Source organism: Polypterus senegalus, chromosome 11, assembly GCF_016835505.1.
Source record: "Polypterus senegalus isolate Bchr_013 chromosome 11, ASM1683550v1, whole genome shotgun sequence".
Taxonomy (NCBI): domain Eukaryota; kingdom Metazoa; phylum Chordata; class Cladistia; order Polypteriformes; family Polypteridae; genus Polypterus; species Polypterus senegalus.
The window spans coordinates 21,170,088-21,182,498 of NC_053164.1; the positions used below are offsets into that span (position 1 = coordinate 21,170,088).

General features: G+C 40.2%; 1 protein-coding gene across 1 annotated transcript in view; it reads left to right on the forward strand.

Annotated features, from left to right (window-relative positions):
* Window positions 1-12,411, forward strand: part of capn12 (calpain 12) — a 137,289-nt gene that overhangs the window by 58,163 nt on the left and 66,715 nt on the right. The window contains exons 4-6 of the mRNA XM_039768143.1: window positions 1,217-1,350; window positions 1,476-1,647; window positions 9,756-9,839. Coding sequence (XP_039624077.1) covers window positions 1,217-1,350; window positions 1,476-1,647; window positions 9,756-9,839 — 390 coding nt within the window. The remainder of the gene's footprint in view (window positions 1-1,216; window positions 1,351-1,475; window positions 1,648-9,755; window positions 9,840-12,411) is intronic.

Consider the following 12,411-nt stretch of genomic DNA (forward strand, 5'->3'; position numbering starts at 1 on the left):
TCTGTAATGTTTTCTTCTTCTGCTTGGGCTCGCTCGCGCACTCGCACACTCTCTCTTGCTTTCGCTTTCAGCGCTCTCTCTTCTTTCAGCGCCTTCGCACACTCTCTCTCGCTCGCTCGCTTGCTCTGGCACTCTTGCTCTCTTTATCGCTCACACTCTCTCTCTCTCTAAACGCTTCTTATACAATCACAACGTGCGTCGTACACGGGGCAAAACGATTTTCACGATTTTCTTTGTAAAAATTAGGGTGCGCGTCTTACATGAGGTACACGAGTATATACGGTATTTGCTTTCAATTGCTGATCTTTAACTGTCGGTTGGGGAGGAGGGAAAATTATTATTTGTTAATTTGTTAGAGGTACGGCTTGGTATTGATGGGTTATTCTCAGTAATTCATCCAGGCCACAGGTCATGGTAGTGTGGCTCCTGGCTGGGTAGGAAGTCGGCCGTTACAGGGTGATTCCAAACTTTTGCCTGATAATGTGTGTATTTATAAAAATAATATTAATTTCTTATTAAAAAAAAATAATAATAGGCCAACAACTGATTGTATGGGATGATCCTCTAAGACCACCCCAGCACTATCCGAGTAGGCTTCAGCCCATCATGATCCTGAATTTGTTTGAGAGTTTTTGTTACTCTTATTTTTACTGTTCTTCTTCTTCTTATTATTATTATTATTATTAGTATCATTATTATTATTATTATTATTATTATTATTATTAATAATAATAATCATCATCATCTTTCTTTTTTCAAATGCTTCTATAACGAAACAGTGTTGGTCAGCTTTAAATACATAGCATGAAACAGTCCTGGAAAAGACCTCAGTCTGTCTAAATTGTCACACCAGGTCTGTTTGGAGCCACTAGCTAGACTTTTGTGGGACGTGAGATGAAATCCACAGTTTCTGGAGGCCCCCTGTAAACATAAGGCAGATGTGCAAACTCCATACAGACAGTCCGCAGACCAGTCCTGGATCTGAATCCAGACATTAAACTTCAATGGGTTTGATTGGTGCTCATGCTACAAAGGACACAGGTTTAAGCAACTATATTCTAATGGTAAACTAAAAAAAAAACAATAAAAAAACAGAAAGTCTTACTGTTTAGGAAAGGAAAATGGCATCATCAGGCATTCAGGCATAGGAAGGCAGACGGCAACCCTGTCAGTAGTGGCTGTCAGTGACTTCATTACCCTTCACTTGTTTTGTCAGTTCTGGCAGTATGGGAAGTGGATGGAGGTTGTCATTGATGACCGCCTACCTACAGCGCAGAAGAAGCTGCTGTTCACCCGATCAAAGTCCCGAACGGAGTTCTGGAGTGCCCTGCTGGAAAAGGCATATTCAAAGTGAGTGGATCTTAACAGTCGGCCTTCTTCATGGAGTTCCCTGTTAGCAGAAGTCTCTGTCAGACTGAACTGGCCATGCTGGGCAGCTCTTATATCTCAATGGGTCTGTTTTTTTTTTTCCATAGGCTCAATGGCTGCTATGCCAGTCTGAAGGCTGGTAGTGTTTCAGAAGCACTGGAGGACTTCACGGGTGGCATTGGAGAGACTGTACTAGTGTCATCAAAGAGCCCTGAGGAGCTATGGGGGGCAGTGAATCGTTCCCTGTCCAGGGGTACTCTATTGTCCTGCTTCATACAGGTATTGATCACCCTAAACTCCAGATATTTTATATCATGTACCAGCTGTACTACCTGTCTTAGATGAGCTGAAATTTAAAAAATCAACGTAGACATCGACATTAATGCTGGTAGTGCGCCATCTGTTTGGAAGTATTTTGTAATGCATGTTGTTATCAAATGCATTGCATTTCTTATTCCCATAAGTGGTGCATCACAAACATTTGTAGTAATAAAATGTATTATTACAAACGTGTGTGATGTGACATCTGTTGGAATGACAAATGCAATGCAAATGTCTCTGTTACAGTGTGTGTCATTTATTAAGGGATTTGTAAAAGATTTGTTAATATTAGTGATGTGCCATCTGTTGGAATGAAAAATGCAATGCATTTAATTACTATAAATGCTTGTGATGCCCCATCAATTAGAATGACAGAGACACAGAAACCAGAAGGACACAAAGACGCTTATCCTTTTATTGAGGTGGACTGGAAGAAGGGACATTACACTTATTATGTTAGGACTTTTTATGTTGGCTTTTGAAGTCGTGACAGTATTGGTGTGTGAACAGATTTCATAATTTAGGTAACTCCTTCCTGTGTTTGCTGGTCTGGTATAGGAGGAGGAGGAGGTTAGGATCACGCACTGATGCAGTGCATTGCCGCAACCAACACACGACAAATCAACTCAGGATCCAGATTAGTATGGCGTCATAAGCAGATGTTTAACAAGACCTTAATAATCTGGAGGTTGGCACAGTAAGGAGACCAGGGTTTGTGTCCAGGTTCCTCCCTGCCTCTTAGTTTGCATGTTCTCCCCGTGTCTGCGTGGATTACCTCTGGCTGCTCTGGTTTCCTCCAACAGTCCAAAGTCAAACAGGTTAGGTGAATTGATGATCCTGAATTGGTTGGGCTGTGATCGGCCTGTGATAGTCTGCCATCCAGTCCTGGGTTTGATCCTGCCTTTGTGCCTATGCTAGCATGGACAGGCTCAAGCACCCTGTCGCTTCCCAGGTCTCGATTAAGCGGGTCTGAAAATGACTGACTGACTATTAAACCGGACGGCCTGTTGAATAGCTGAGTCCATGCATTGCTGAAAGCATCTACAGTGAGATGGGGCAGAGGAAACTGGGGTTCACAGACATCGCTACAAGTCTCTGTATTACTACAGGAGAAGGCACCAGTGATGGTATTCAATAAAATTGTAAAGTTGATTCACGTTTCATTCATTCATTCATTCATTCATTCAATGTTGACATAGAAATTACTACAAACCACAATGTTGTATTAGCATCAAAGCCTAAAATTGTAAGTGCTTCATTATAAACTGGACTTGAATAAGTGTCTACCATCAAGAAACAGTAAAAGTTACTAATGCCATCATTGGGCATTGTCCTTCTACAATAACAGTGACTCGACATGCTCTGAAAAATTGCATTTCATTCTGTTTCATCGTGGCCTGTCTCTATCACACTTAGTAGTGATATGCAGGTGTATGACAGTGTTGACTTTAGGGTTTGTTAACATCACACACTTCTTCTGGACTTGTATATTCCACAGAAAAAGGGTCCAAATGAAAATAAACAGGGGAAAATCTTTGTAAATTCAACATGGCTAAACACAACCCACAATGAGTTAAAATTATGTTCTTTTAGACAAAAAGCTGTAATCCAGTCAGGTCAGGTTGGGAAGTGTACACTGGTACAGCATATTGCTGCACCCACCACACGAACAAGCAGCTTGGGATCCCAGTTGGAGACCCTGAAGCAGACACACGGTCCACTCCCACCCTCCAGAAATGACCATATGTCTGCCCCAGCCAGGTGGTACATGGACGTCCCCTTGGCCTGGTCCTCCGCTCGGCTCCACAAGAATGAGAATCCTGTGAGTAGGATCAACCACGAGGAATCATGCCACATGGCCGTAGTGCTGTAATTGGCACTTTCTCACAATGCAGGTAATGTGCCTCACTTGCCTTATCCTGGCTATGACATTAAACTGCATCCGGTCCTGCAAATGGTCCTCCATCTTGCAGGGAATACTTGGGGGTTGGCGGCAGGATTGGCACTCCAGCCACCGTAAAAACTTCACGCAGCTCTGAAACAGCAGACAAGACTCCTGTCTGCTCTCTGTGGGAGTAGCTTTGCTGAGGCTGCCCACAGGGAGGCTTCCTGCATTATGAAGAGGATGAGCTGAGCTCTCGGGAGCCTCATCCCTGGGAGAGCCAAAATCACCAGATAGCCAATCGGGTCAGGTCTGGTGTGGTGCTGTGGCATCACAAGCTGCACGGGAGCACATGGATCCTTATTTGAGATGGCCCATCTGGATAGGTACGTGCAACCTCTTGTCTCTCCGGCATGATGACCATCTTCCTCTTCATTTCACTGGCAGCACTCTCTGAGGTGCACAGACCTGGGACTGACCAGATCTCTGTGGGTGGGTACTCCTTTTATTGGTCTGGTCACTCTGATGGCCGTCATACTCAGGGAACAGCTGTTGCTGTGGTGGATCAGCTCTTTCTGGTGGTCTCTGATGTCTCTTCTTTGTAATCCAGTAAGACAAAAACTCTTATTCAACTTAGTTGAGAAGAAAATGCTGGATTTGCAGTCTTTGATGAGATCCCACTTTGGCTGTTACAAATCTTTGTGCATGGTGATAACAGAGTCCTCCCATCAGCCCCAGCACTCTCCTGCTACCTGATGGGAATTGTAGTCCCCACATCGGCATTGGTTGCTGGGTTTCCCTCTTTCATTATAACCCCCAGGTATTACAACCCTGTAGCTTTTTACCAGACTGAAGTCTGATGCTGCCAGATAAGAAATACTTGGAATATTAACTCTGCTTAATCCTCTGAGGTTTCTAGTCTGCAACTTACCCTGCCGGACATTAATCCATTCAGATGATAGAATCTTAGCGATCAGTTGTTTGAAGCAGCCAGTAATGGAAAGCTTCACAAGTTTCACAACTGCTTACATTCCATCACTTTGTCCCCTTCGATTTTCAAACTTTCCCAAGTAGGAAGCAGCAACATTAATGCTGTAGATTCTGAACCAGACGGGTTTTAAAGTCTGGCAGTTTTATTTTTCTGGTATCTAATCCTGTTGCATAATGGAAGCCGGCAGATTTACTGCTCTGGAGTTCCATCCTGTAATATGCCAGAATCCTGCAGCTTTAATGGCTTCCGGTCTATGGCTGATCCTATCATAGAGGGGAAGGCCTGCAGCTTTATAGCTGTCAGATATTTGAATACTATTGAGTTACATTACTGACGTCTGACCCGGTAGAATAAGGCTAATTATAGATTAGGTTTGCTTGATTGTTTGAGATTCTAAGTCTACAGTTTGACCCAGCTGTTAAAATAATAAAATCCTGTATCTTTAGTTGCTTGCAGTCTGCGGCTATCAGATAGTGGAGGACTTTAATAGCTTTAGAACTGGCCATATTCTTTATGTAGTCCCTTTAGTACTAGGATGTTGTACTGTGTTAGTAATTATGAATGTAGAGAAAAGCCAAGCAAAATGACGCCTTTTATTGGCTAACTAAAAAGATTACAGTATGCAACTCGGGCCCCTTCTTCAGGCACAATGTAATAGAGAGACTGGAGTTCCCTGTGTTTATATACACACTCAGACACGAAACAACATTGGTAAATCTTTAAATGAGAAATCTTAAATGTAAAAAATTAATAGATTCATTCAGGCTACGGTTCATTTAACAAGAGAGAAGAACAATGTATGGTCAAGATCTTTGGATAAGATAACTGTCCAACAAAGTCTTTTGAAGTTTCTAACGAGTTTTTCAAAACAATGTGGATCTGTAGACAGGTTGTCCGTTTCAGTCTGAGAGATGTCAACAATCCTCATACCTGGCCATAAAACTCTTGTCTGTATTCAAGCCATGTTGTAATGTATTTAATTTTAGCATGAGTTTAACTTCCCATTCTTTTCTCTCTTGCTGTGTTCTGAAGTTGCCCATAAGCACTGTGATTTTAAAGTTCCTCTCACCGTGTCCATGGCTGTTGAAGTGGACTGTTACAGGAACATCTGTGCTGCCACGTTTAATGTGGAATCTGTGTTAATTCATTCTCTGGCGGAGTGTTTGTCCAGTTTCTCCCACATAGAGTGCAGTGTCAGGACATTTCATGCAGAGAAGTCGTTAGACAATATTAGAACATTTGTGAATTTCCCCTTGGGATTAATAAAGTATCTATCTATCTATCTATCTATCTATCTATCTATCTATCTATCTATCTATCTATCTATCTATCTATCTATCTATCTATCTATCTATCTATCTATCTATTATATAGTGCCTTATCTATCTATCTATCTATCTATCTATCTATCTATCTATCTATTATATAGTGCCTTATCTATCTATCTATCTATCTATCTATCTATCTATCTATCTATCTATCTATCTATCTATTATATAGTGCCTTTCACATCTATCTATCTATCTATCTATCTATCTATCTATCTATCTATCTATCTATCTATCTATCTATTATATAGTGCCTTTCACATCTATCTATCTATCTATCTATCTATCTATCTATCTATCTATCTATCTGATCTGCAGGAAAATGATCCCTTTATGAGATGTTCTAGTCGGCAGTGTGGTATAAATGCACGGTCTGTATTATAAATGTAAGCACACATTTTACATCTTTTCTGTGGGCAGGGAGATGTGCCATTTTCTGTATTACATCTTGCCTGAAGAAGGGGTCTGAGTTGCCTTGAAAGCTTGCATATTGTAATCTTTTTAGTTAGCCAATAAAAGGTGTCATTTTGCTTGGCTTTTCTCTGTAGTCCCTTTGAAAACTGAAACCGCCATTGTAGGAACAAGCTTTCTTCACCATTAAATTTTATTATGTCTGGCAGTGGAGTCTTATAGCTTTATCACTGTGAACCAGGATCCCCTCAGGTAATGAAAGTGTGCAGATATTAGGGCAGGGGTCTCTTCCTACAATTTATCAGAATCCTACATTTTTCAGTTTGGAATACCACAGTTTAACTAATTTACAATATTATTCTGTGAAGTAAGGAAATCTTTCAAATTAACAATTGTGCTTGAGTTAGGTATGCCACAAGTCCAAAGAATAGGTTGGAGTTGAGGGTAGGAAAGCTGAGCCAAAGTGGGAAAAGACAGGATTCAGATTTCTTATGGCATTCTCAAAAGCTGCTTAAAAAATGCAAAAAATAAATATTTCTCTAACTTAATCGAAAAAAATCTCACTGGCTTAAAGTTCTTTTCAATAACATCAATACACAACATAATGCCCCACCTGTAGGTGTTACTGAGGTTACTGCTGAAATGTGTGTGAGCTTTTGAGAATTCCTCATTGACAAAAAATAATAAACTCAGGTCACAGATTTCATGCAGTTCTTCTTGTTACCTTCACCATCTTATTCTTTTCTTCAGTTTGAGTCCATTTCCACTTCTTGGGTGTATGATGTTGTTTCTTAGATGAAGCCATCATTGTGCTCCCTCGATCGTCTACCCCTATGCCTTTATAATGAAGTCCTGAAAACCGTTGACCCCAGGATATTAACTACCATTAGACACTTCACACCACAAAATTTTGTGAGATTCTAAAATGTCCCTGGATCCTGAAAAAAAGTTCCTACAGAAAACATTCCTAATGTTAGTACAAAATTTAGCCTTAACAAGTTTCCAACTGTGTCCCCATGTTCTTGTTGAACTCATTTTAAAGTCACAGTCTCGATCCACTGGACTAATTAATTCCCTTCATAATTTTAAACACTTCAGTCATGTCACCTTTTAATCTTCGTTTATTTAAACTATAACGGCTCAGCTCTTTCAATCGTTTCTCATAACTCATCCCCTGTAGACCTGGAATCAGCCTAGTTGCTCTTCTCTGGACCTTTTCTAGCACTGCTGTGTCCTTTTAGTAGCCTGGAGACCAAAATTGCACCCAGTACTCCAGATGAGGCCTCACCAGTGTGTTATAAAGTAGAGCAGAACCTCCTTGGACACATAAAGGCGCTATATAACCTGACGTTCTGTTCACCTTCTTAATGGCTTCTGAACACGGTCTGGCAGTCAATAGCTTACAGTCCAATGTGACTCCTAAACCCTTCTCATAAGGTGTGCCTTCAATTTTTCAGAACTCCCATTGTGTACTCAAACCTTACATTTTTACGTTCTACATATAATACTTTACAGTTACTGACACTAAATTTCATCTGCCACAAATCTGCCCAAGCCTGCATGTTGTCCAAGTCCCTCTGTGATGACTCAATGGATTCCAGATTATCTACCAATCCACCTATCTTGGTGTCATCTACTAACTTAAGCAGCTTGTTACTTATATTCCTATCCAAATCATTTATATACACAGTATTAAAAATAGCAGTGGCTCCAGCACTGACCCCTACTGGACACCACTCTTAACTTTACCCAATTCTGATTCGGTTCTTCACAGCATCACCCTCTGCTTCCTGCATTTTAGCCAATTTTGCACCCATCTACAAACCACACCCTGAACTCCCACTTCTTTTAGTTTGATGCCCAACGTCTCATGTGGCACCTTATCAAATGCTTTATGAAAGTCAAGGTAAGTAATATCATATGCTTCACTTTGGTCATATCCTTTTGTTGCTTCCTCATAGAATTCCAGCATATTAGTAAAATATGACTTCCCTCTTTCGGACCCATGCTGACTGTTCAGTAAAACTCCCATTCTTGCCATGTGTTGCTCGAACTTTTCCTTAATTCCTTCCATTAATTTACCTGAGATGCTTGTTAAGCTTACCGGCCTATATTGTTTTCTCATTGTTATTGTCTTTTGTCTTTGTTCATTTCATATGTTTCTAATATAAGTCCAAAGACATGCAGGTCAGGTAAATTGGGGTTTGGGGTGTGTGTGTGTTCACCTTGCTATAGACTGGTGCCCTGTCCAAGGTTTGTTCCTACCTTGTGCCCAATGCTAGCTGGGGTAGACTCAAGCAGACCCCCGCAACCCATTTCAGGACTACACAGATTAGAAAATAACTGACTGACTGACTATGCAGCACTCTTACAAATATGCTTAATACTGTAAATAAATTTACATGACTTGATTAGACTAGGGCGGCATAGTGGCGCAGTGGGTAGCGCTGCTGCCTTGCAGTAAAGAGACCTGGGTTTACTTCCCAGGTCCTTCCTGTGTGGAGTTTGCATGTTCTCCCCGTGTCTGTGTGGGTTTCCTCCCACAGTCCACAGACATGCAGGTTAGGTTCATTGTGTGGGTGTGTGTGCCCTGCGGTGGGCTGGCGCCCTACTCGGGGTTTGTTTCCTGCCTTGTAACCTGTTTTGGCTGGGATTGACTCCAGCAGACCCCCGTGACCCTGTAGTTAGGGTATAGCGGGTTGGATAATGGATGGATGGATGATTAGACTATAAGGACTGATTCTGTCAAGTGTTGCACTTCTGAATCTTTATCAGATTTCATCTCAATCCCATCATGAAGTGTAGCCCGTCAGCTTTATTCCTATTAGGTAAGAAAGTGGAAGCTCAACTGTGCTTGGTCCTGTGAGAAAAAATCTTCAGCATTTGCAAGGATTTTCTGTTCAGATATTGGACGCCCAATGGTTTCACACAATTCAAGGCATCAAAGGTTTCAGCTGTGCTGTTCTGACAGATCACATTCCAGCATTAAAGGACTGCAGAACTCCATCATCTGACAAGATCAGCACTCTAGTCTTTAAAGCTGCAGCATCCTCATAAACTAACAAGACTCTACCTGGCTCTCATAAAAGTGGCAAAATGTTGATTTCTGGCAATGTCAGCCTTTATAGAAATAAGACTGCAGGTCCAACCGCAATTTTTAAGAGCTAATTTTGAGATGATATACAGTAGCTTCAGACATGAATTATCTGACAGGGTCAAACTCAACACAACAATGATCGGCTGTGACTAACGTTATATCATCAAAATTCCAGAGCAATAAATCAGGACATCCTTTGGCTGAGTGGCTCAAAAACTGTTAGGATTGTGCACCTGAACTAGATTAAGTGTACCTGAGAGATTCATTGTTGTTATTATTATTATTGTTATTATTATTATTATTATTATTATTATTATTATTATTATTATTATTATTATTTTGAAACTATCTTTCCAGGCAGCAAATGTTGGTGAGGTCGGTGTGGAAACTCCAGAAGGTTTAGTCAAAGGTCACGCCTATTCCATTACAGGTACCACCACAGTAAGTAGCTATGATCTCATATAAATTGTTTTGTGCAATACTGATTTACAATTTTAATTTTTATGACCTATCAATATATAAACTGCTTTCTCCTGTTAGGATAAGTACTCTATATTCAGGTAATGTGTATAAAAAAGTGAGCCTGAACTGTCCTCACCATTAAACCAGATGTACTGTAAAAGAAAGAACACCCACCACTAAAAATACATTAAACAGAATATAAACATTACCTTAACACAGTGGGTTTCAACCTGTGGGGCGGGCCCCCCTAGGGTGGCGCAAAGATGTGAAAAAAAGAAAACAAGAATCAAAAATATGAAAAAAAAATCTGTTGAAACCAAAACAAATTAACTTAAACTACATTCTGATACTAGAACAATAAATACAGAGATAGATAAATGTCGATAAAAGGTAAGTAGGTATAATAAAATATGCATCTACATTTCAAAAAAATGTTAGGGGGGGGGGCAATTAAAACTTTTATGAAAACTCGGGTTGCAAATACTTAAAGGTTGAGAAACGCTGCCTTAACAGCAGAGGAAGCCATTCTTTGCCCTCACTGGGGGGCTCCTTCTACCTAAAGACTTTTCCTCAGATTCACAACCAGCCCCTGTTAACCATTTACAACAACAACAACAACAACATTTATTTATATAGCACATATTCATACAAACAGTAGCTCAAAGTGCTTTACATATTAAAGAATAGAAAAATGAAAGACACAATTATAAAACAAAATAAATCAACATTAACATCGAATAAGAGTAAGGTTCAATGGCCAGGGGGGACAGAAAAACAAAAACTCCAGACGGCTGGAGAAAAAAATAAAATCTGTAGGGATTCTAGACCATGAGACCACCCAGTCCCCTCTGGGCATTCTACCTAACATAAATGAAACAGTCCTCTTTGGATTTAGGGTTCTCACGGAAGGGCTTGATGATGATGATGGTCACGTAGACTTCTGCCTTTTAATCCGTCCATCATTGTTGGAGCATCATGAAGCTTTGAGTAGGTGGTGGTGGCGCAGGTCACCACCACAAAGAAACTGGAAAAAGAAACAGAAAAGAGAGTAGGGGTCAGTACGGATTTTAGAGCCACCATGAATAGTTATTTTGAGGAAATTGAACATATTGAGTATCAGGATTAAGTTAAATTAAGATTAATATGAAGTAATAAAAAGGCCATGTTAAAGTAATGTGTTTTCAGCAGTGTTTTAAAGTGCTCTACTGTATCAGCCTGGTGAATTCCTATTGGCAGGCTATTCCAGATTTACCCACCTTTCTTCCTTTATAGTTCAGTGTAGTGAATTCTTCTTTAAACAACCACAACATCCTGAACCCAAGAACACTCCAAGATGATAATCACTTACACACCAGAGCCCGCATTTATCAAAGCATCTCAGAATCACTCCTAGAAATTGCACTAAAAATCTGACTAAGGTAAAAATGTGCCTTACTTCAAAGTAGGACATAAGAGGTAGTTATGAGGAGTTCTCCTTCCACTCCCAGTGAAGAGTTGGAGTTCATGTTTCAGAGTGAATAACATTACGATTAGTGATGGCCATTTTGATTCGCTTTGCTAATTTGATTCTTTTAATTCATTTAATTCTTTGGAATTATTTAGAGTTTGGTGTATATGCAAAGTCTTGGTGACGGGAGCCGGGAAGTGGTCTCCTCTGATTGCCTCACAAATATACAGTATAATTTGCAGGCATTATTTTGACATACTGTATATATGCATGTGTGTATATAAATAAATAAATAATATCCTTGTTTATTTTATATAAGCTAGGGGGCTTCGCTTGCCATCCTTCCCAGCCTGCGCTACATGCCAGCCACTTTGTGTCTCTGCCACTCGCGTTGTGAATAGGGGGGCTGAACACACCCTAAGGAAATGTGGTCACTCCTCTGACACCCCCTCTTAAATGGTGATTCAATGGGAAACAAATACATTTTTATTTTACCTCCTCTTTGCTCAATCAGCTGCTAGCTTGCTGCTGCTGTGCCACGCAATCTGCATCTTGCGCAGCACACTTCTGTCATATCACCTTTGTCCATATATTCAATCTGTTTTCGCTTTTACCTTTTCATCACTATCACATTGAATTTTGATTCTGTGTTTGGAATTACATTGAAATATCGCAATATATAACTGCCCGTGAGTGAATATCATTTCTTTGTCTCTACAAGAAATATGTCTGACAATAGCATTCACAGAAATGATTTTTCTTGTGGGATTTCACTTTCACCAAACAACAAATCTTTTAATTCTTGCTTAGACATCTCTTCATTGGGAAGAAACACTGCTTTTTTTTTTCCTGCTGGCAATACGAACTTATACGACCTACAAGTCTCCGACTTAAAGTTTAAATTCAAACAATATATTTCATCTGTTTTCGCTGTTCCGTTATTTCAACGAGTAATAATTTCCATTTGTTTGCGCTAATGCGATCTTTGTTATCATTTTTTTTGAGACTTTCAAATTTTAGTGCTTTCATTATCTCTAACCTGCTCTGCGTGTGTACCGCGCCAATGTTTTTGAATTCTTTACAACGTACTACTTTGTCATCTAC